The sequence below is a fragment of the Schistocerca gregaria genome, chromosome 5 (genome assembly GCF_023897955.1).
Source record: "Schistocerca gregaria isolate iqSchGreg1 chromosome 5, iqSchGreg1.2, whole genome shotgun sequence".
Classification (NCBI taxonomy): domain Eukaryota; kingdom Metazoa; phylum Arthropoda; class Insecta; order Orthoptera; family Acrididae; genus Schistocerca; species Schistocerca gregaria.
The window spans coordinates 87,242,570-87,268,154 of NC_064924.1; the positions used below are offsets into that span (position 1 = coordinate 87,242,570).

The 25,585-nt window shown below is 42.4% G+C and overlaps 1 protein-coding gene across 1 annotated transcript in view; it reads right to left on the reverse strand.

Annotated features, from left to right (window-relative positions):
• LOC126272624 (venom dipeptidyl peptidase 4-like) overlaps positions 1-25,585 on the reverse strand; it is a 348,387-nt gene that overhangs the window by 151,682 nt on the left and 171,120 nt on the right. Inside the window, exons 2-3 of the mRNA XM_049975582.1 lie at positions 22,597-22,720; positions 20,610-20,695 (exon numbers count right to left, since the gene is read on the reverse strand). Coding sequence (XP_049831539.1) covers positions 20,610-20,695; positions 22,597-22,720 — 210 coding nt within the window. The remainder of the gene's footprint in view (positions 1-20,609; positions 20,696-22,596; positions 22,721-25,585) is intronic.

Consider the following 25,585-nt stretch of genomic DNA (forward strand, 5'->3'; position numbering starts at 1 on the left):
ATAATAATAATAATAATAATAATAATAATAATCGTACGTCTATTGTCGATCCGTGTGAAGTTGTTTGTGAATGGAAACTGTATCATATTTTTTCGTATACTTTATTCGAAAATGTAGGAAGATTTCTTACTGATCAAATAACAAATACCTGATCATTTAGCTAAATTCAAGACAGGAAGTTATACATATATGTACCCTACCAAATTAGTTAAGTGTTTTGCACTAATATTTTCACTGAATGAGACTGCAACAGTTTTCGTGTTTTCTACTATACTCTTGAACTCACTCACAGTATCTACAAGCCGCAAGGTACCCCCTTGTGAAAAGTTTAGCGATCACTGATGTTTGACACACACTTTCTGCACACGACGTGTGCCTCCGTAGCGCAGCGGTAGCGTTACCGCCTACCACACTGGGGATCCGGGTTCGATTCCCGGTAGGGGACTGGGTGTTGTGTGTCCTTCATCATGATTTACTCGCAATACGGTGGCCGAACTTCCCCGAATGGGCCTCCCGGCCAACAATGTCATATGATCATTTTTTTCTGCAGACGACGACTATGTAAATGTGAAATGACGTAGGCGAAAATACCCAGAGCGCTCTTCAGTTCTTGCCAACTCAACGCGGCATGATCGCTATTCCGGAAATAAAATAGCGACGTACAACGCGCACTCCAAGCTAACCAGAGGTTAGCCTGTTCCTCCGTTAGGTAGCCCTGGATTTATCCCGAGGTTATACAACTGGCCGTAAAAGCGTTTTTGGCACCGGAGCAAGAAACAGAAGACTTAAATCCAATACAGTGAGCGACTAAAACAAGACAATATAGACAGATTTACCATCACCCGCCGAAGAGCGAGGTACTAAAATATCTTAATTCAGAATGCAGACATCTACATTTATATACATACTCCGCAATCCACCATTCGGTGCGTGGCGGAGGGTACCTCGTACCACAACTAGCATCGTCTTTCCCTGTTCGACTCCCAAACAGAACGAGGGAAAAATGACTGCCCATATGCCTCTGCAAGAGCCCTAATCTTTCTTAATTTATTTTGTGATCTTTCCGCTAAATGTAAGTTGGCGGCACTAAAATTGTACTGCAGTCAGCCTCAAATGCTGGTTCTCTAAATTTCCTGAGTAGCGATTCACGAAAAGAACGCCTCCTTTCCTCCAGAGGCTCCCACCCGAGTTCCTGAAGCATTTCCGTAACACTCGCGTGATGATCAAACCTACCAGTAACAAATCTAGCACCCCATCTCTGAATTGCTTCTATGTCCTCCCTCAATCCGACCTGATAGGGATCCCAAGACTCAAAAATAGGTCTTATTAGTGTTTATAAGCGGTCTCCTTTACAGGTGAATCACATCTTCCAAAAATTCTACCAATGAATCGAAGACGACTATACGCCTTCCCAACAACTGCCGTTACATGCTTGTCCCACTTCATATCGCTCTGCAATCTTACGCCCAAATATTTAATCGACGTGACTGTGTCAAGCGCTACACTACTAATGGAGTGTTCAAACATTACAGGATTCTTTTTCCTATTCATCTGCATTAATTTACATTTATCTATATTTAGAGTTAGCTGTCATTCTTTACACCAATCACAAATCCTGTCTAAGTCATCTTGTATCCTCCTAACATATTTTGAGGATGAATGTAATAGAAAAGTAATAAATCATATCACATCAACTTAAGCGGAAAATGAAACAGCGAAAGGAGGAAAAATAGTTACTGCACGCCCAAGAAGGAGTTGAAAATCAATGACAGTTCGACAGTATAAAAGTAGTACGAAAAACAAAGCGTGAATGAAAGTCGGCATGCCTCGCAAGAAAATAAATTTTGTAGTCAAACCCATAACAAGGGCAGCAAACAAATCTCAAAGGATATCTAATCTCAGCGACGTTATTCCATAAACATTGGCGTTTAATGGTAACGCGTTGGTCCACCTCTGGCCCTTTTGCAAGCACTTATTGGGCTTTGCATTGATTAATATGGTCGTTGAATGTCCTCCTGAGGCATATCGTGCCAAATTATGTCCTGCTGGCGAGTTAGACCCTCAAAAATCCCAACCCTAGGAGGGTCTTGCCCATAATGTGCCAAACGTTCTCAATTCAGGAGGAATCCAAATTCAGGAGAGGTCCGGCGATCTTGCTGGTGGCCAAGGTAGGGTTTTGCACATAAAGAAAAATCAATAAGAGTACTATTAAACATTGATAAAACTTATATAATACTCACCGTTGTTGACACCACGATTATATTATGTGTTTACTTGTACCATCTTTTGTTTAGCTGTACAGCGACAAAGGTTTGAAAGACGACATAAGGTCTACACAAAAGAGTGTAATATTTTTGTTCATAGGTTTAATTTACATCGAGATTATTTTAATATTTTCTACTTCACACATGGCTAGTCTCGACCTATTGGTTATTTTCATACCTGCCAAAGTTTTACAATATTTATTGTTACAATATGAGATAATAACAAAATTCAAACAGCGAGAGCATAGAAAAACTTTTAAAAATAGTGAAAAAAGGTCATCCGTTTTGGGAAATGATTTGTTTAAAAGTAAGAAAGAAGACAGATTAGAGAAACATTTGACAAACCTTCGAATGATCTTTGAAATCATTTACAACGAACAAGGTGCCGATTGAGACTTTAAAGTTAAATCTTTACTTTAGAAAATTAAAGAGTAGACCTAATAGAAGATATTTGTCCACTGGCCTACATAATCCACGAAAAAAATATCCTCTAGCACTTTTTAATTTTCTAAATTAAACATTGAACTTTAAATTCTCAATCGGCACCTCAATTGCTCTGTGCGATTTCGAACATCACTCAAAGACGTGTCAGATGTTTTATTTTTTACTTTCAGACAAATCATTGCACAAAACACTTCACTGTTCTTTTTTCAATATTTTTATTTTAATTTTTGTTTATAAAGTATGAAATATAATATATTAGTCTCTTCACTTTCAAGCAATTATTTTATTTTCTCCAAAACTAGACCTCACATTGGTCAATTTGATACTCCATTTTTCCATTTCCAGCCCATCGTTTGGCTGTGAAACTTTGGATAAAAACTCATTGTGTGATTTCTAGAGAGTGCTACTCTCACACCCCTTCAACATTTGATTAATAATGGCGAGTAGCATAATCGCAAGGCGTCCAATATCAAGTACAATGTATGTCACCGCATTATCATATTTAGGTTCCAGGTGAATACAGTCAACAGCTGAAGCTGTGTTCACAACACCCTGTTTTAAAGCGCGTCTCCCAGAGCCGGTAGGCGGCGCTTATGTTATGTGTTAACTGTAATTTCTCCGTTAATAGATCTGTGGCGTAATAGTAATAATTTTATTACATGTTGTTAAGATGGGTGCTATGATTTATCACACTCTGTAGGTAGCAGTGCTAACTCAGTTGAGGCCTACAGTTAAAGTAAATTATTCAGTATATCAGTATTCTGTATTGCGCTCATCCCAGGAAAATGAAATCCCGTCGGGGTGTTTAAAAGTCTGGAAAAACAGAGCGAAAGTAGCAAAAGAATAATAAAATATCAATTAAGAGGTCAGTGTATTTACAGCCTAACAACAACACCCAGTAAAAAATTTTTTGTTGTAATGAAACCGTAATTTTAAATAACGCACTGGGGTATTATTTTCTCTACTGCCAGACATTATCACAAGTTGCTCAAAAGTGCTGTATGTACAAATCGTCTGATGGAAGACTGGTCACAGTTATTAGCGCATTTCAGTTGGTATTCACTGCAGTGAAGATTCGAGCCCAAAAACACTGCTCCCATGTAAATAAAAGATAAAGACGGGTGTACTATCAAACGCATACAACGAGGTGAGAAAAGTCGTGGGAAAGCGATATGCACATATACAGACGGCGGTAGTATAGCGTACATAAGACATAAAAGGCCAGTGCATTTGTGGAGTTGTCATTTGTGCTAGGGTGGTTCACGTGAAAAGGTTTCCAACGTGATTACGGCCGCACGATGGGAATCAGCAGACTTTCAACGCGGAATGGTAGTTGAAGCTAGACGCATGGGATATTCCATTTCGGAAATCGTTACGGAACAATATTCCGAGATCCACAGTGTCAAGAGCGTACCAAGAATAGCCAATATCTGGCATTATCTCTCACCAAGGACTACGCAGTAGCCGACGACCTTAACAAGGGGACCAACCACATCGCGGTTCAGGTCGAAAAAAAACGTTTTTCGGGTTTCGTCATATTTCGATAGATTATACTACTCTGAAACTACTCTGAAAAGGATTTTGCTGATTTTTCGAGCATTTTAAGAGCATTTTCCTACCACGTCTGTTTATGTGCCACGTCCCCTTTTTCTGTCACCCATTTTTATGCATATATTTTAGATCTTTATATCCCCTACATTGCACGTTAGAGATATTTTATTTTTACTCCCGAGTGTGTTGGCTGTCCTTGAAATGCAACTGTCGCTATTCTTTTGTTTCTGAAATTTGTAAACAACGCTCTTTCAAACACGAGGATGGTTTTGTTCAAGTGTGAATGCGAGTAGTTGTTACACTTACGATTGCAGTGCTTTTTTACATGTGTTCTGTTGTGTTTATTGAAGATGACGAAACGTAAAGGCATTTTCAAGAAACGAAAATTTAGAGGAAACAAGTTTAGAAAGCTTTTTGGACAAGAGGTTATGTCGCCTGACAACGATGTTTCTAATTGTAATTCTCAACAAGTGCATCATAAAAGAAGCTCTCACCATTTCAAGAGAGTTACAACGAATTTCCTATAAGTGACAAGGGGTGCAGTAACATTATTATAAATTTCATAATATTATCAGATGTAATTTCTAAATTTGAACAATGTATATAGTGTGGTGAGTCACATTGCGTGAAAATTTGTGAGAGTGCCACTGGGAGAAAAGGCCTAGCAGTTGCTTTGGATTTAATTTGCACTAAATTCTCAGCTGTGATTTCTTCTATGAGTTCTTCAAAACCAGATGTAAGTGGAACTTATGAAATCAATACTAGATACGTTTATGCCTTGCGATCTATTGGCAAGGGCATGGCTGCAGGGAGAACATTTTTTTCAGTGGTGAACTTACATCAACCACCAAATAAATTTGATAAACTTACTGCAAAAGTAGAGAAAGCTGTATGTGAAGTCAGTGAGGAAAGCATGAAACTGACTACTAGGGAAGCAGTGGACGAAAATGATGGATGTTCGGATATTGCAGTTGCACTTGGTGAAAGTTGGCAGAAAAGAGGACATTCTTCTCTGAATGGAGTAGTGACTGCCACGAGTGTAGACACTGGTAAAAAGTTAGATGTGGAGATAATGTCTAAATATTGCAAATGTTGTAAAGTCAATGAACATAAAGAACACAGCTGTGTGGCTAATTTTAGAGGAACAAGTGGTGCTATGGAAGTTCATGGAGTACAACAAATATTTCATCGCTCCATAGAAACAAGAGGCGTACGGTACACAAAATATTTGAGCGATGGTGGCAATAAGGCATACAACAATGTGGTGAACTCTAAGCGATCTGGAGATGCCATTATTAACAAAATAGAATGTGTAGGCCATGTTCAAAAACGTTTGGGAAGAGGGCTGAGAAAACTAACAGTTGTATGAGAGGATAAAAATTTGAAGATGGAAAAGTGTTGACCGGACAGGACTAAAACTCAACTAGAAAACTTGCCGGTATACTATGAGCAGGCAATTAGGAGAAATAAAGAAAATATGGAGGCAATGAAGACAGATGTTTGGGCCATATTCTGCCATAAGTCCTCTACTGATGATAAGCCACGTCATGGATTCTGTCCATCACGAGAAAATTCGTGGTGCAAATACAACAAGGCTCAGGCAACTGCAGAATCTTATTCTCACCAGCATTCTCATTCCGATGCCATTATTACAGAAATTAAACCTATTTTCAGAGATGTAGCTCATTTTGACTTTCTACGGAAATGTCCCCCCCATGAACCATGGACCTTGCCGTTGGTGGGGAGGCTTGCGTGCCTCAGCGATACAGATAGCCGTACCGTAGGTACAACCACAACGGAGGGGTATCTGTTGAGAGGCCAGACAAACGTGTGGTTCCTGAAGAGGGGCAGCAGCCTTTTCAGTAGTTTCAAGGGCAACAGTCTGGATGATTGACTGATCTGGCCTGGTAACAATAACCAAAACGGCCATGCTGTGCTGGTACTGCGAACGGCTGAAAGCAAGGGGAAACTACGGCCATAATTTTTCCCGAGGGCATGCAGCTTTACTGTATGATTAAATGATAATGGCGTCCTCTTGGGTAAAATATTCCGGAGGTAAAATAGTCCCCCATTCGGATCTCCGGGCGGCGACTACTCAAGAGGATGTCGTTATCAGGAGAAAGAATACTGGCGTTCTACGGATCGGAGCATGGAATGTCAGATCCCTTAATCGGGCAGGTAGGTTAGAAAATTTAAAAAGGGAAATGAGATAGGTTAAAGTTAGATATAATGGGAATTAGTGAAGTTCGGTGGCAGGAGGAACAAGACTTCTGGTCAGGTGACTACAGGGTAATAAGCACAAAATCAAATTGGGGTAATGCAGGAGTAGGTTTAATAATGAATAGAAAAATAGGAATGCGGGTAAGCTACTACAAACAGCAAAGTGAACGCATTATTGAGGCCAAGATACACTCCTGGAAATTGAAATAAGAACACCGTGAATTCATTGTCCCAGGAAGGGGAAACTTTATTGACACATTCCTGGGGTCAGATACATCACATGATCACACTGACAGAACCACAGGCACATAGACACAGGCAACAGAGCATGCACAATGTCGGCACTAGTACAGTGTATATCCACCTTTCGCAGCAATGCAGGCTGCTATTCTCCCATGGAGACGATCGTAGAGATGCTGGATGTAGTCCTGTGGAACGGCTTGCCATGCCATTTCCACCTGGCGCCTCAGTTGGACCAGCGTTCGTGCTGGACATGCAGACCGCGTGAGACGACGCTTCATCCAGTCCCAAACATGCCCAATGGGGGACAGATCCGGAGATCTTGCTGGCCAGGGTAGTTGACTTACAGGTACACCTTCTAGAGCACGTTGGGTGGCACGGGATACATGCGGACGTGCATTGTCCTGTTGGAACAGCAAGTTCCCTTGCCGGTCTAGGAATGGTAGAACGATGGGTTCGATGACGGTTTGCATGTATCGTGCACTATTCAATGTCCCCTCGACGATCACCAGAGGTGTACGACCAATGTAGGAGATCGTCCCCCACACCATGATGCTGGGTGTTGGCCCTGTGTGCCTTGGTCGTATGCAATCCTGATTGTGGCGCTCACCTGCACGGCGCCAAACACGCATACGACCATCATTGGCACCAAGGCAGGAGCGACTCTTATCGCTGAAGACGACACGTCTCCATTCGTCCTTCCATTCACGCCTGTCGCGACACCACTGGAGGCGGTCTTCACGATGTTGGGGCGTGAGCGGAAGACGGCCTAACGGTGTGCGGGACCGTAGCCCAGCTTCATGGAGACAGTTGCGAATGGTCCTCGCCGATACCCCAGGAGCAACAGTGTCCCTAATTTGCTGGGAAGTGGCGGTGCGGTCCCCTACGGCACTGCGTAGGATCCTACGGTCTTGGCGTGCATCCGTGCGTCGCTGCGGTCCGGTCCCAGGTCGACAGGCACGTGCACCTTCCGCCGACCACTGGCGACAACATAGATGTACTGTGGAGACCTCACGCCCCACGTGTTGAGCAATTCGGCGGTACGTCCACCCGGCCTCCCGCATGCCCACTATACGCCCTCGCTCAAAGTCTGTCAACTGCACATACGGTTCATGTCCACGCTGTCGCGGCATGCTACCAGCGTTAAAGACTGCGATGGAGCTCCGTATGCCACGGCAAACTGGCTGACACTGACGGCGGCGGTGCACAAATGCTGCGCAGCTAGCGCCATTCGACGGCCAACACCGCGGTTTCTGGTGTGTCTGCTGTGCCGTGGGTGTGATCTTTGCTTCTACAGCCCTCTCGCAGTGTCTGGAGCAAGTATGGTGGGTCTGACACACCGGTGTCAATGTGTTCTTTTTTCCATTTCCAGGAGTGTAGATACGAAGCCCACACCTACTACAGTAGCACAAGTTTATATGCCAACTGGCTCTGCAGACGACGAAGAAATTGAAGAAATGTGTGACGAAATAAAAGAAATTATTCAGATAATGAAGAGAGACGAAAATTTAATAGTCATGGGTGACTGGAATTCGAGTGTAGGAAAAGGGAGAGAAGGAAACATAGTAGGTGAATATGGATTGGGGCTAAGAAATGAAAGAGGAAGCCGCCTAGTAGAATTTTGCACAGAGCACAACTTAATCATAGCTAACACTTGGTTTAAGAATCATGAAAGAAGGTTGTATACGTGGAAGAACCCTGGAGATACTAAAAGGTATCAGATAGATTATATAATGGTAAAACAGAGATTTAGGAACAAGGTTTTAAGTTGTAAGACATTTCCAGGGGCAGATGTGGACTCTGACCACAATCTATTGGTTATGACCTGTAGATTAAAACTGAAGAAACTGCAAAAATGTGGGAAATTAAGGAGATGGGACCTGGATAAACTGAAAGAACCAGAGGTTTACAGAGTTTCAGGGAGAGCATAAGGGAACAATTGACAGGAATAGGGGAAAGAAATACAGTAGAAGAAGAATGGGTAGCTCTGAGGGATGTAGTAGTGAAGGCAGCAGAGGATAAAGTAGGTACAAAGACGAGGGCTGCTAGAAATCCTTGGGTAACAGAAGAAATATTGAATTTAATTGATGAAAGGAGAAAATATAAAAATGCAGTAAATGAAGCAGGCAAAAAGGAATACAAACGTCTCAAAAATGAGATCGACAGGAAGTGCAAAATGGCTAAGCAGGGATGGCTAGAGGACAAATGTAAGGATGTAGAGGCTTATCTCACTAGGGGTAAGATAGATACTGCCTACAGGAAAATTAAAGAGACCTTTGGAGATAAGAGAACCACTTGTATGAACATCAAGAGCTCAGATAGAAACCCAGTTCTAAGCAAAGAAGGAAAAGCAGAAAGGTGGAAGGAGTATATAGAGGGTCTATACAAGGGCGATGTACTTGAGGACAATATTATGGAAATGGAAGAGGATGTAGATGGAGATGAAATGGGAGATATGATATTGCGTGAAGAGTTTGACAGAGCACTGAAAGATCTGAGTCGAAACAAGCCCCGGGAGTAGACAACATTCCATTAGAACTACTGACGGCCTTGGGAGAGCCAGTCCTGACAAAAGTCTACCATCTGGTGAGCAAGATGTATGAAACAGGCGAAATACCCTCAGACTTCAAGAAGAATATAATAATTCCAATCCCAAAGAAAGCAGGTGTTAACAGATGTGAAAATTACCGAACAATCAGTTTAATAAGCCACAGCTGCAAAATACTAAAGCGAATTCTTTACAGACGAATGGAAAAACTAGTAGAAGCCGACCTCGGGGAAGATCAGTTTGGATTCCGTAGAAACACTGGAACACGTGAGGCAATACTGACCTTACGACTTATCTTAGAAGAAAGATTAAGGAAAGGCAAACCTACATTTCTAGCATTTGTAGACTTAGAGAAAGCTTTTGACAATGTTGACTGGAATACTCTCTTCCAAATTCTAAAGGTGGCAGGGGTAAAATACAAGGAGCGAAAGGCTATTTACAATTTGTACAGAAACCAGATGGCAGTTATAAGAGTCGAGGGACATGAAAGGTTGGGAAGGGAGTGAGACAGGGTTGTAACCTCTCCCCGATGTTATTCAGTCTGTATATTGAGCAAGCAGTAAAGGAAACAAAAGAAAATTTCGGAGTGGGTATCAAAGTCCATGGAGAAGAAATAAAAACTTTGAGGTTCGCCGATGACATTGTAATTCTGTCAGAGACAGCAAGGACTTGGAAGAGCAGTTGAATGGAATGGACAGTGTCCTGAAAGGAGGATATAAGATGAACATTAAAAAAAGCAAAACGAGGATAATGGAATGTAGTCAAATTAAGTCGGGTGATGCTGAGGGAATTAGATTAGGAAATGAGACACTTAAAGTAGTAAAGGAATTTTGCTATTTGGGGAGCAAAATAATTGATGATGGTCGAAGTAGAGAGGATATAAAATGTAGACTGGCAATGGGAAGGAAAGCCTTTCTGAAGAAGAGAAATTTGTTAACATCGAGTATAGATTTAAGTGTCAGGAAGTCATTTCTGAAAGTATTTGTATGGAGTGTAGCCATGTATGGAAGTGAAACATGGACGATAAATGGTTTGGACAAGAAGAGAATAGAAGCTTTCGAAATGTGGTGCTACAGAAGAATGCTGAAGATTAGATGGGTAGATCACATAACTAATGAGGAGGTATTGAATAGGATTGGGGAGAAGAGGAGGTTGTGGCACAACTTGACCAGAAGAAGGGATCGGTTGGTAGGACATGTTCTGAGGCATCAAAGGATCACCAATTTAGCATTGGAGGGCAGTGTGGAGGGTAAAAATCGTAGAGGGAGCCCAAGAGATGAATACACTAAGCAGATTCAGAAGGATGTAGGTTGCAGTAGGTACTGGGAGACGAAGAAGGTTGCACAGGATAGAGTAGCATGGAGAGCTGCATCAAACCAGTCTCAGGACTGAAGACCACAACAACAACAACAAGGAAATGTCTGCATGGGCAGATTCAGAAGCGAAATGAATGTTTCAACAGCATAATTTAGAACCGCCTTCCTAAAACTGCATTTGTAGACACGCATACAATGAAACTAGAAGTTCATGGCGTTGTTATTGCATTCGATTGTGGTAATATTGAAAAGTGTTGGGTACTGAAAAAGCTGGGAATTAATCCTGGTGAAAATATGATCACTGGGCCGCAACACTGCGATAAAATGAGGATAGCTGATTCAGACAGGTCTGCATCTAATGTGGCCAAGAAAGCAAGACAAACATCCAGGAATGTCAAAAAGAAGCTGGAAGACCTGATAGAGGCCAAAGAAGGGCCATCATATGCAGCAGGACAGTTTTAATTAAATGTAAGTAACAAATTTCAAATTTTTTTTCTTTAAAGTCAATTCCCTGCAAACTAAAATTTTGAGTACATATGCCCCATATACCAAAAACTATCATAGATAATTGAATGAAATTTTCAGAGACTCTGCATAACATAAAAAGCCACCTCTGTTACTACATTCATTAATATTCCCTCATTAGGAAGTTCACAAAAAAATATTTTCTGCAGAAAAAACTTAATATTATTTGTTAATAAATTTAAATAAGTATTTCTTAAAAACTGTAAATGGATAAGGTATATTTTAGTACAGTTGACTCTATTAGCATCATGTAACATACAGTAAAAATATTTAAGGTCCTGCATCAAATACTTGCCTTATGTACACTCTTTGACATAAAACTCGACCGGCGGCCGGCCGGTTCAGAGGCTAAGTTCGCGCAGATGGCGACATGGGACATAAAAACTGGACAACTCGCTAATTCCGGTTATCTACACAACCTGGCAACACTGTAGACTGCGGCACTTCCTGGAGGAAAACTTGTCCCACGATAGAGAAAACCTTGGTTGATTACGCCTGTGGTCTAGCGGTAGCGTGCGTTGGTTCTGTTCATAATGTCAGTGGATCGAGAGCAGCTGGCATAAAATATTTTTATAGCCTCTTCTGTCTGAATGCTGAAGACGTGAATGTAATGGTAGCGCAGATTCAATCTATTTCGCTTTCTGACACCCCGATATCAAAATTTTATCCAGTAGCGATTTTGTGGCAGATTTCCTGCAGACTGTCCTCGTCTGGACGCCGTATGCGGCAAAGCTCCGGGATCCACTTGCTGGCTACTGGCAGCGGCCGTGGCGACAGCAGCGGCCCTGCACTTCCCCGTTCTTTATGGAAAGCGCCAGCTACCGCTCATCGCTTTTGATGATTTAAAACGCTTTATTATTAAATGTTGCTCCACAGAAAATTTCTACAATTTCCATTCACGATCAATAGGAACGGACGCCCTGTTTAGTAGGCGGGCATTATATTACGTTAATCGGCAAGAGCTGAGTATGGCCACAATTTAATTTTATAGACTGGGACTAAATTAAACCACCTCGCTACATTCGATGAATTTATAAATGCTTCATACCTCGTTTCTTTTCCTTTCAAACTCAATTATTTGTGCAACTTTTGGTCAATGTTCGGATGTTTTCGTCAAGCCAGAGTGAGCGTCTGTGGTGTAAAGTGTATTACAGTTCCTGTTTCATTCCTTATGGTAAGTCTATGCGATAAACTGTGTGAACACCTTGCAATGCATGCTCTGTAGCAGTGCCGGAACACTGCACATTTGGAGTTCCATGTACGGGTTCATGACGTATTTAATGTTGATCGGAAGTGATAGTTAAGGTCATCAGATTTAAACCAGAAAAATTTGCCGTTTTGGAGGTTTCAGAGAACGCAAAGAAATTGCTAACGCCGGTGTTATAAAACGTCTACAGTTAAATGCTATTGCAAAAATTTAGAAGAAGGGAACTATATTAATCAACATGTGCAGTTCATAAACAACCTCCTGACATGTTACATCTATATGACGAACAGAGTGGTAACATTTCAGGTATGTTCATTTATTGTAACAAATGTGAGCTTACAAGCCTTAAGGACAGTCTTATCTGTGATAAGGTGTTCCCTGATATTTGTAGTATCGTGGTATTACTTTACATCTTGAGTTATTGCGATACAGGGCAGTGTTTTCTAGTGGTGATTTATTGGAACCATTTTCAATAGTCAAACAACTGTACCAAGGAGCGATTAGAGGACCTGCTAGACAGCTGCGTTATGCCGGTAGAATGCGAATCAGGCGAAATGCAATTCAGGTCGTTCGGATACTTTTGTGCACGACTGTACATCTCGAGGTGAAAACATACGAAAATGCACAACTGCACTTTTGCGAACTTCTGTTTTATTTTCGCATCAATACTGTTGTGAACCCACCATCTGGTATCAATGCATTACATTATCATCCATTATATATAATCATTTTGATAGTACACTTGATTTTATAGAAGAGTAGGACACAAGACAGGACATAGACAATGTCCGTTTGACGTCAACAGTGTGTAACATTTTACTTTTTTTGAATAGGACAATGTTCCTCTCCAATAATTTTTAGATTAGTTACAATAGCCGGCCAAGGTGGTCGTGCGGTTCTAGGCGCTCCAGTCCGGAGCCGCGCAGCTGCTACGGTCGCAGGTTCGAATCCTGCCTCGGGCATGGGTGTGTGTGATGTCCTTAGCTTAGTTAGGTTTAAGTAGTTCTAAGTTCTAGGGGACTGATGACAACAGCAGTTGAGTCCCATAGTGCTCAGAGCCATTTTAACCATTAGTTACAATAAGCTTACACTGCAAGAGAATTCGCTTGTATTTTTCAATATGTGGTCTGTTGTCGGTTTGAAGGCCTTCTATTACATCGGCAACGTAGTGCAACTCCACCGAGGGCTGTGTGGAGTAGGGTGGAGATGGCAATCTGAAAGTTGCGAGCTGTCGAAGACGATCTTCATATTCCTAATGCGATTAGGACGTCGTATAGTCTTGACGACGTTTAGAACCTGTGCGGTCAGTCACCCAATTTCAGGATTCATGTTGAGTAATCCTGCTAAATTCCCATAATATTGTCTTTTTATATTGATAAGTAATATGGATAGTCGTTACGTTCATGTGCCGTCTACAACGCAAATTTAATGTTACTATCCTAGGAACTAACCTGCAATACGTTTTGTAATTCATAATCGGAACTATCTGCATTAATCGTCATCAGAGCAATGTCAGGGAACAGAATGCAGCAGTGCCTTGGTACCTACTTGAGGACCTGCTTGAGTCGTGTTCTAAGGAAAGGGTAGTTGCTGGTTCACATTATATTACACTAGCGAGAAGTAACGACTTTTCCTTTTCTCTGCAAACATCCAGAACTAAATGCTAAGAATATATTTGCATTGTGCCAACTCAAAGATCAACAGACATGCATATAGATATAGATTTTTATATTTAAAGCCATTCTCGTTCTGCGTTGGAATAAACAAGATTCACTATTTGCTTGTTCTTGTTACGATTGTTGTTGTCATTCTCTCACTCTAAAGAGTTTTCACGTTCCTATTTGGTATCGATGCACATGAAGAGTGGCTATGAAAGAAGGGAATACTGAATGTTACGTCATGCAGAATACACTCATTTGCTTCGGCTCCTCGTGATCAACGCTACAGGAGAAATGAAATACATAAAGTAGACAGTGTGAGGACAGACATGCTGGCACAACTCTGCAACTACACAGTGTTACCAGATAAAATGGTGCTGCGGAATCGAAAGTGTAGTACGGACTTTGCCACAGTAGCAGACAGCTGCTAATTTCGGACCATGACCGTGTATTACACTTCGGTCAGTGCTGGCTAAAGTGTTGCAACTGTAAATGGAAGGCTTTGTTTGATAGTCTTGTGCTGATGCTGTCTGAATAAATTATGCCACTGGATAAAAAGCGGTTTAGTTTTGAGACCTAACCCACGAGGGGGGAAGGCACAGTGATCTGCTTCAGGAATTCCAAGCAATAAAACACAAAAAACAACCCAGGAAGGGTTCGAACAGCTATTTTCATGCAGAGACATACATTTGGAATCTGTTCATCGTTACGGGGTCAAACAACAGGGTAACATTACTGAAACAATGATCGGGCTAGTTAATATATAATAGAGCATACAGATTTCAAGGAGGAAACGTATGAAGACGCCGACTTCCTCGTTATCAATATGTGCGGCATATCTTTCGTGTTAACGAAAGTAATATCCCGCTTTACCTCTTATTACGTCTCAAATGAAATGAATGCCATGAGGAATCGAATATTTGTTGACTGCGTCTCTTCTTGCTTCCATCCTTACCAACATATTTCTTCATTCTCGTGGTAATCATGGCATTCTATGTGTATGCTGACAAAGAGTTCACCTAGACAAATTCGACATCGAGGTGCAAAGCGTTTGGTATCTTACATTATATTCAATTCGAATAAGCTTCCAATGTATTTCTACTTCGTTTGTATTTTTAGATGATTATGGACGTTACGGAAAATTATCTCACATGCTTTATGTGAATGAGAGACATTAAATGACCCGTTTTGCTTTCCCTACGTTGAAATGATATAATGTCGGCGTCAACAGCCTTCTCCCACGCAGGAAGCTGAAACTTGTATAATTCTGGATTAATGATAATTGAATGTCTCAAATGCATACATAGCCCACAAGGCGACTTCAGGAACCATCAGGGGAGAACGCCGCATAAAAACCAAACGTGCGCGCGCGCCTCCACTCTGAAGAACAGTATCGGAGAATCACGGCAAGCATTTCGCTGAAGAGCTGCCTCGTAAGAGAGCCGAGAAATGACAGCGTCGTAGCAATTATTTGTAAACATTCTGATAGTACATTTACTTCCGGGTGTAGGCCGGCATTACCTCGCTAAGTTCACTTGACATTCGTTTTCCACATCGAAGACTCGTACGATATAATCCACTGTAAGATGAGACACTTAAAAAGTACATTTAATTACTGGACTCCAAGAACGGCGTTCTTCACATAAGTAACGCCTGTTTGTGTGTTTTAATGTTGCGTTTTGAGGCTCAGGCAATATCGCAGTAACTATAGTCCGTCTGTTGTCACCAGTGTGTCGTTAGCTCAGAGGTTATTCGTCGTATTGTGTCTTTTCTAACGCGGGACATTCTGAATCGGAATACTCCCCCTTCATTAGACTGTAGACTCCGTTCTCGATTTTTGGACATACCGCGACGAGCCTCATTACGTCGTTGTCCGTCACCCAAAATACAGACAATTTTTCTCGAACTTCCTTGGGAGTGTTTTCCACGACCCACCTCGCAGCTGGAATGTGTTAAGCCAAGAGTGGAGGAGGTTTCCTGTTTGAACCAATCAACATTTCTGAACTATTGAACGGAACACATCATTTCCGAGAAGACGTGACTCAACAAATTACCAGCGGGGCGCAGAAGGCGTCTGATCAATTACACAACAAAAATAAACAAAAAAATGAAAATAAAAATAAAATTCAGAAAAAGGAAGATTTTGTTATGTTTGTAAGGGTAGCCCTAACCTTGAATTCCCATATTTCCCCTGGTATACAGGCAGCTCTCTTGGGTAGGTTTAATCAGGAGCCAACGGATGAAGTGTACCAGATACAGTATTTATTTTGTTATAGGATGAAAAGTGGCGGTGACACTTAGTATCTTTTTTTAGTGCCATTTTCCTTAGGGGCTTTAAAATAAGAGAGAAAAAGGGGGTAATCGTAAAAAAGTAAAAGAAAAAAAACTAAATTGAAAAAAAAATAGAGGTTCCCTTGTGCGTTGCGGTGCTCGTAATGTACGGCATAGCAGTTCCAATCTCGGTGGAAGCCGCTGACTACAACCTTTTATTTTCCATTTTAATTAATGGAGTTGCACACTGCTAGTAAAAATTCCTTATACGGAATCTGAATAATGCCTTTAAACATTAATCTTGGTTCGACTTCGACTTAGTAAATTAAGTTAATATCATGGACGTCTGCTTTGCAAATGCCAAGGTGCTTCACTGTAAAATAGATCCTGGAAAGATTCAAACCGACTGTTCAACTGGTTCAACTGGCTCTGAGCACTATGGGACTTAACATCTGTGGTCATCAGTCCCCTAGAACTTAGACTACTTAAACCTAACTAACCTAAGGACATCACACACATCCATGCCCGAGGCAGGATTCGAACCTGCGACCGTAGCAGTCACGTGGTTCCGGACTGAGCGACTTAACCGCGAGACCAGCGCGGCCGGCAAACCGACTGTCAACGATATAAATTTAAGCTTTGTTCGTCATATAGGTCTAACATGTAAGGAGGTTGTTTATGAAGTGAACATGTTGATTAATATAGTTCCCTTCTTCTAAATTTTTGCAATATCATTTAGCTATAGACGTTTTATAACACCGGCGTTAGCAATCCCTTTCCGTTCTCTGAAACCGCCAAAACGACAAATTTTTCTGGTTTAAATCTGATGAGCTTAACTATCACTTCCGATCAACATTAAATACTTCATGAACCCATACATGGAACTCCAAATGTACAGTGTTCATGCACTGCTACAGAGCATGCATTGCAGGGTATTCACACAGTTTATCGCATAGACTTACCATATGGAATGAAACAAGAACTGTAATACACTTTACACCACAGACGCTCACTCTGGCTTGACGAAAACATCCGAACATTGACCAAAGTTGCACAAATAATTGAGTTTGAAAGGAAAAGAAACGAGGTATGAAGCATTTATAAATTCATCGAATGTAGCGAGGTGGTTCAATTTCGTCCCAGTCTATAAAATTAATTTCTGGCCATACTCAGCTCTTGCCGATTAATGTAATATAATGCCCGCCTACTAAACAGGGCGTCCGTTCCTTTTGATCGTGAATGGAAATTGTAGAAATTTTCTGTGGAGCAACATTTAATAATAAAGCGTTTTAAATCATCAAAAGCGATGAGCGGTAGCTGGCGCTTTCGATAAAGAACGGGGGAGTGCAGGGCCGCTGCTGTCGCCACGGCCGCTGCCAGAAGCCAGCAAGTGGATCCCGGAGCTTTGCGGCGTCCAGACGAGGACAGTCTGCAGGAAATCTGCCGCAAAATCGTTACTGGATAAAATTTTGATATCGGGGTGTCAGAAAGCGAAATAGATTGAATCTGCGCTACCATTACATTCACGTCTTCAGCATTCAGACAGAAGAGGCTATAAAAAATTTTATGCCAGCTGCTTTCGATCCACTGACATAATGAACAGAAACAACGCACGCTACCGATTTTTTTTTAAAAAAATCTCATTTCGTTCGCGATTGTTCGTTGCATCTGCTCGGGGCAGACGTCGTGAGACATGCGTTTAAGTTCGTTGTTGATCGATTAGCTCAGTTTTTTTTTTATTTTTTTTTTATTGCAGAGGGCTGCTAACCCTCTGACCGAACACGCTGAGCTACGGTGCCGGCTGCCGCTAGACCACTGGCGTAATCAGCCTAGGTTTTCTCTATCATGGGACAAGTTTTCCTCCAGGAAGTGCCGCAGTCTACAGTGTTGCCAGATTGTGCAGACAACCGGACTTAGAGAATTAGCGAGTTGGCCAGTGTTTTTGTCCCATGTCGCGATCGACGAGGACTTAGCCTCTGAAGCGGCCGGCCGCCGGTCGAGTTTTATGTCAAAGAGTGTACATTGGGTTAGATAGGCATGGTGTGGTCCTCTTAACGACAAACAGCAGCGGCATTTGCGTAGAGTTGTCGGTGCTAACAGACAAGCAACACTGCGTGAAAAAGCCATAGAATTCAATGTGAGACGTACGACGAACGTATCTGTTATGACAGTGACGCGAAATCTGGCGGTAATGGGATATGGCAGCAGACGGCCTACTCGAGTGGCTTTGCTAAGAGCAGGACATCGCCTGCAGCGCCTCTCCTGGAGTCGTCATCATATTGGTTGGACCCTAGACGACTGGAGAACCGTGGTCTGGTCAGATATAAGTCCCGATTTCAGTTGGTAAGAGCTGATGGTAGGCTTCGAATGTGGCGCAGGACCCGCGAAGCCATGGACCCATGTTGTCAACAAGACATTGTGCAAGCTGGTGGTGGTCATATAATGTTGTGGGCTATGTTTACATAGAATGGAATAGGACCTCCGGCCAACTGAACCGGTCATTGACTGGAAATGCTTATGTTCGGAGACTTGTAGACTATCTGCAGCCATTCAAGGTCTTGATGTTCCCGAATGTTCGCGATTGGTTTGAAGAACATTCTGGGCAGTTCGAGCGAATCATTTAGCCATACAGATAGCCTGACATCAATCCCATCGAACATCTACGAGGGCCACTCGAAAAGAAATGCACACTATTTTTTTTAAATCCATCTTTTATTCCACATGTTTGAAAGTTTTACAGTGTGTAGATACATCCTTTAGGAATAATGTTTTCATTTCTCCACATAATTTCCAGCCTTCTCAACTGCCTGACGCCATCTTGGAACCAGCGCCTGTATACCCGCACGGTAAAATTCTGCACCAACCTGTTGGAGCGACACTGTTTGGCAGCGTGTACAAGGGAGTCATCATCTTCAAACCTTGTTCCACGAAGAGAGTCTTTCAGTTTCCCAAAGAGGCGATAGTCACATGGAATCAGGTCAGGACTGTGTTTCAGTGTTGTCCATCCGAGTTTTGTGATCGCTTCCATGGTTTTTTGACGGACGTATGACCGTGCATTGTCGTGCAACAGCAAAACATCCTGTTTTTGCCGATGTGGTCAAATACGACTCAGTCGAGCTTGAAGTTTCTTTAGTGTCGTCACATATGCATCAGAATTTATGGTGGCTCCACTTGGCATGATGTCCAAAAGGAAGAGTCCTCCGGAATCGAAAAACACCATAGCCATAACTATTCCAGCAGAAGGTGTGGTTTTGAATTATTTTTTTTTTTTTTAGTGGGTGAATTTGGATGATGCCACTCCATTGATTGTCTCTTCGTCTGTGGTGAAAAATGATGGAGCCATGTTTCATCACCTGTCACAATTCTTCCAAGAAATTCATCTCCACCATTCTCGTACTGTTTTTCTTGTTTCTTTGTGAACCACTGTCAAGATCCTGGGAACCCATCTGGGACGAACATTTTTTAACGCCAATACTTTCAGTATTCTGCAAACATTTCCTTCCCCTATCCCAACGTAGCGTGACAATTCGTTCACTGTGATGCGTCTGTCAGCAGTCGCCAATTCGTTAACTCTCTGGACATTGTCTGGAGTGTGTGCAGTACGAGGCCTGCCGCTGCGAGGACAATCCTCAATATTGCCGTCCCCGCTGTCATCACGTAACCTACTTGCCCACCGACTAAATGTACTGCGATCGACAGCAGCATTTCCATACACCTTTTTCAACCTCTTGTGGTTGTTTCGCACTGTCTCGTTTTCACAGCACAGGACTTCTATGAGAGCACGTTGCTTCTGACGAACGTCAAATGTAGGAGCCATCTTGAAGACATGCTGTGACGGCGCCACTCACGGGAACAGGTTGAACTAAATTTGAAAACAAGCGCGAAGGATGTATCTACACACTGTAAAACTTTCACACATGAGGAATGAAAACTGTATTTTTACAAAAATAGTGTGCATTTCTTTTGGAGTGACCCTGGTATGAGACATAATCGAAAGTTCAGTTCGTGCACAAAATCCTGCACCGGCAACATTTCCGCAATTATAGACAGCTATAGAGGGAGCATGGCTCAGTATTTCTGCAGGGGACTTCCATCCACTGACTGAGTCTATGGCACGTTGAGTTCTTGTACTACGCCGGGCAAAAGAAGATGCGACACGATATTAGTACATATCTCACGACTCTCGCCATTTCATTGTACATATTATGTTACGATAAAGCAGTAAGAGGAGTATATTGTGAATGCGCTGAGGTTTAGTAACGATGTTAACTGGCTGAGGTTGGTAAAAGCATGACGCTGGGGACGACTCTAGGAAGCTATAGACGGTTGCATTAAAAAGCTGGAAGCGATGATGATGAGACTTACCTCTTTGGGTACAAGTACTCTGCTCTTCATGGAACTCACATCCATTGCTACCACCTCACTATCGTTCTTGTAGAGTACTTCCGTCCCTGTAACATACAACGATTCATTTGCTGAGAGCGAGAATTCGACACTCGTGCTTCTTACTCCTAAACGAAAGAGATACCAGTCACAATGAGAAATAAATCTTTCCAGCTCGCCGCTGTGAGTGTCACAATAGTTTAAATTTCCTTCATTCATCGTAGTACTCTCTAAGGGTTCCAGGCCGGAGTTTAGAAAAATCAGAGACTCTATATTTACATCTCCGTCTACACCTTTCGATGTTTGGCAAAGGGTACTTTGCGTGTTACTGTCACTTCGGCCCTTTCCTGTTCCAGTCGTGAATAGTTCAGGTGAACGACGATTGCTGGTAAGCCCGCTAATGTACCAGCTATGTAGGGAGCGGTCTGGCTAAGTTTAGGGGTGAGTCTGCTCCCTACGCGCCATGCACGCTTCGTGAAGGATCAGAATTTTATCCAGCGAGAATATGTAAGGGGAAAAACTCAGAGACTTTAAATGATGGTAAGATGCTGCTCTGTCAGGACTGTGGCCGTCAAATACGGAAGAAAGACTACGTTTACGTTAACAGTGACGCTCTCATTCCCTAAAAAATATTCCTATCGTGGTACTTATTAACTTCTTTGAAGACCATGTACCACTAACATACTGACACGCCTACGTGTAATACAAGGGGCGTTCAATAATTGATGCAAAACATTTTTTCTCGCCCAATTCCGGTTGAAAAAATGTGGAATTTGTTGTGGACCATAGTGGAATATCTCCTACAGTTTGATGGAGTTCTGATAGTTGACGGCACTATACGTAGTCTCCAAAATGGTGTCTGCAATGGAGATGCGTTCCCAGCAGAGAGCTGTCATTTAGTTTCTTTTAGCGTAAAACCAGAGCATCGCAGATATTCGTAAGCGTTTGCAGAATGTCTACGGAGACATGGCAGTGAACAAAAGCACGGTGAGTCGTTGGATGAGGTATCTGTCATTATCGCAACAAGATTGTGCAAACCTGTCCTGTCTCCCGCCTTCCGATAGGCCGCACACGGTTGTGACTCCTACAGTGTTGGAAAGTGCGGACACTCTCATTCGACGTGATCGACAGATCACAATCAGACACCTCGCTGTAAAACTGGACGTCTCTGTTGGCGGTGCTGACACACTCGTCTACCAGTTGGGACACTCATAGGTATGTGCCCGCAGGGATCCACCCTAGAGCCCGCATTCTGAACCTTCCGACTTCATCTGTTTCGCCCAATAAAGGGTGCACTCCGCGGGAGGCAGTAAGTGGATGATGGGGAGGTTATTGATGCAGCAAGATCGTTGGCTCCGACGTCGACCAGTACATTGGTATCTGCAGGCATACAGGCCCTCCCAGTGAGGTTGCGTAGTGCCTTGGCACTGAACGGAGATTATATTGAAATAGGGTTCTGTAGCAAAAAGAGTGGGAAATAATATGGTGTATTGGTCTCCTCAGTAAAATCAACCTGGTTTCAGGAAAAAAGCGTGTTGCTTTATTTACTGAACGCCTCTCGTACAAATTACACGAGAACATTCTACACGATAAACGCCCAGACCAGTGTGGCCTGCTATCAAGCGCGAGTAACCTTCCAGACACGCGTTCACACAGCGTCTCTCTCTCTCTCTCTCTCTGGCAAGCTGCCACACAACACTCACTAGACATTGATGTGCTCTAGCCAAGGCCTATTGTTAAGGCAAGAAACAAACAATAATGTACTCTTCCAATTGTACAAAACCACATAAACTAGAAAACTGGTCGAAATCCTGCATATACAGGGTGTTCCATGAGTAACAGTCAATATTCATGGTTGCGAGTTGATGTGAACACTTGCCTATGCAAAAGCGAATGAGTGTGGCAGACGTAAGTAGACAGTTTACTGAAGGACAAGTTGTCATAGCTCATAAGCAGGCAGGCGACTTACCACTTATCCACTCGAAGTCAAACTCCTCTGGCGAGAATTCTCCGGAGGTAATATCATCTAGGTCAAAGGGCTTTCGTTTGACCGCGGCAGCCAGCGCCGTCTGCATCAGCACCAAGCAAGCAGCCTACAAGCGAAAAAAGAACAATAAATCAGCTATACGTTACTAACACTCGTTAGGGACGTTATGAACACTCGCACACATTATGTATCTCCTGCGTTATCAGGACAACCTCTGAGTCATCAGCAACGAAACGTAAGCACACAAATAAAGTCTAATGGTGAACTGAAATATTGAGGAAGCAATGACGTAGATGAATGATATAGCATAATCATATCGCTCAAGTCCTGTGCTTACTGCTATGTACTAATACCATCTTTACTAATCCAACGTGTCACCGAGCGACGTGGCGCAGTGGTTAGCACACTATGTAAGGTAACGGGGAGGAGAGGGGTTATATGGCCATACAGCAGCTTTACTAACAGTGGAAATATCACCTATGGAAAAATAGATGGGGTGTGAAAAGTCAATACATTTATAGACTCACCTTCCCCTGATAAAGAGAAGGCAGCATTCACCAGTTTCAGATCGTTTAAATTACTTGGATACATAATTGGGTATAATTACTGTACATGACTTTCCACTTAGGTAAACAATGTTAGGTGTGCTTGCAATGAGTCCTTGGATTTGCTGGATATTTAATCATTGAAATAGAAGTCGTGTGAAAACGAGCTCTTCCAAGAAGTTCGTAATTTCAATTTAAAGCGCAGCAGCAGAAATAATATGCTGGGCTGGTGTACTTCAATCAAAACGTTTCATAGTAGAATTAAGTTATAAATATGTTTAGAACAACTGCAAAAGTAAGTCAGTATTTTATTATGAAGACATCATTCAGTCTCGATCTTTGTTATTTCACGAGTATACCGTGAATATCAGGAATCCGGTAAAACTTCAAATCGCAGACATCCCTGCGGCCGGAAAAATATCCTGCAAGAACGGAACCAATGGCGACTCGAAGAGAATCGTTTGACGTGACACAAGTACAACCTTCCGCAAATTGCTGCAGGTTTTAATGCTGGGCCATCAACAAGTGTCAGCGTGCGAATCATTCAACAACTTCGCGGTCGAAGGTCCAATCGTGTACCCTTCACGACTGCACGACACAAAGCTCTACGCCTCGCCTGGGTCCGCCAACACCGACAATGGGCTAATGATCACTGAAATCATGTTTCCTGTCCGATGAGTCATGTTTTAAATTGCATCGAGGGGATGGACGTGTACGAGTATGGGGACAAACTTATGAATCCATGGACCCTACATCTCTGGAGGGAACTGTTCAAGCTGGTGGAGGCTCTGTAATGGTGGCCGGCGTGTGCACTTGGATTGATATGGGACCCCTGATACGTCTAGGTACCACTCTGAGAGGTGACACAAACGTAAGTATTCTGTCTGATCACCTGCATCCATTCCTCCCGTGCAGTACTTCAATCCAGCGCTTAAAGTACCACACGTCCGATGCTATCTTCCGTACTCTAATAAACCCTGCTACTTTCAAAGTTTTGACATTAATACAAATTTTAAATTATCCAAAACTTACTTCTCCAGCACCAATCCGAAGTTTCCTTCCATCTGTTCTGATTCATCCATCGTCGTAAACAATTTAGCGAGAGTTGCACAGTACACCTACCTCGCAAGGTTGTTTCGGGATCAGTTGTTGGCTACCTCTCTGTGCTTATACACTGAAGAACCAAAGAAACTGACACAGCTGCTTAATGTCGTGCGTGGCCCTCGCGACCACATAGAAGTGCCGCGACACGACGCGTCATTGACTTGCCTAATGTCTGAAGCAATGTTGGAGCGAAGTGACACCGAATCCTTCAGGGCTGTACATAAATCCGTAATAGGACGAGGAGGTGGATCTCTCTTCCGAACAGCGCGTTGCTAGACGTCCCAGATATGCTCAGTAATGTTCATGTCTGGGGAGTTTAGTGGCCAGCAGAAGTGTTTAAACTCAGAAGAGTTTAATGGAGCTACTCTGTAGAAATTCTGGACGTGTGAGGAGTCGCATTGTCCAGATGGAATTGCCCAAATTCGTCTGAATACACAATGGACATGAGTGGGTGCAGGTGATCAGACAGGATACTTACGTACGGCTCACCTGACAGAGTCGTCTCTAGACGTATGCAACTAGTTCCATAGATGATGAAGAGATTGAAGGAATGTATGATGCGACAAAAGAAATTATTCAGATAGTTAATGGAGACGAAAATTTAATAGTCATAGGGGACTGGAATTCGAGAGTAGGAAAAGGAAGAATAGGTAGCAAGTGAATTTGGACTGGGGGTGAGGAATGAAAGAGGAAGCTGCCTGGTAGTATTTTGCACAGAGCACAACTTAATCATAGCTAACACTTCGTTTAAGTATCACGGAAGAAGGTTGTATACGTGGAAGAGGGGTAGAGACACTGTAAGGTTTCAGACAGATTATATAATGGTAAGACAGAGATTAGGAACCAGGTTTTAAATTCTAAGACATTTCCAGGGGCAGATTAGGACTCTGACCTCAATTTATTGGTTATGGACTGTAGATTAAGACTGAAGAAACTGCAAAAAGGTAGGAATTTAAGAAGATGGCATCTGGAAAAACTGAAAGAACCGGAGGTTGTAGAGAGTTTCGGGAAAGCATTAGGGAACGATTCACAAGAACAGGAGAAAGAAATACAACAGAAGAAGAATAGGTAGCTTTGAAAGATGAAATAGTGAAGGTGGCAGAGGATTAAATAAGTAAAAAGACTAGGACTTGTAGAAATCTTTGGGTAACAGAAGAGATGTTAAATTTAATTGAAAGAAGAAAATATAAAAATACAGTAAAGGAAGCAGGCGAAATGGAATATAAGCATATCAAAAACGGCATCGAAAGGAAGTCTAGAGGACGCATGTAAGTACGTAGAAGCATATATCAGTATGGGTAAGATAGATACTGCCTACAGGA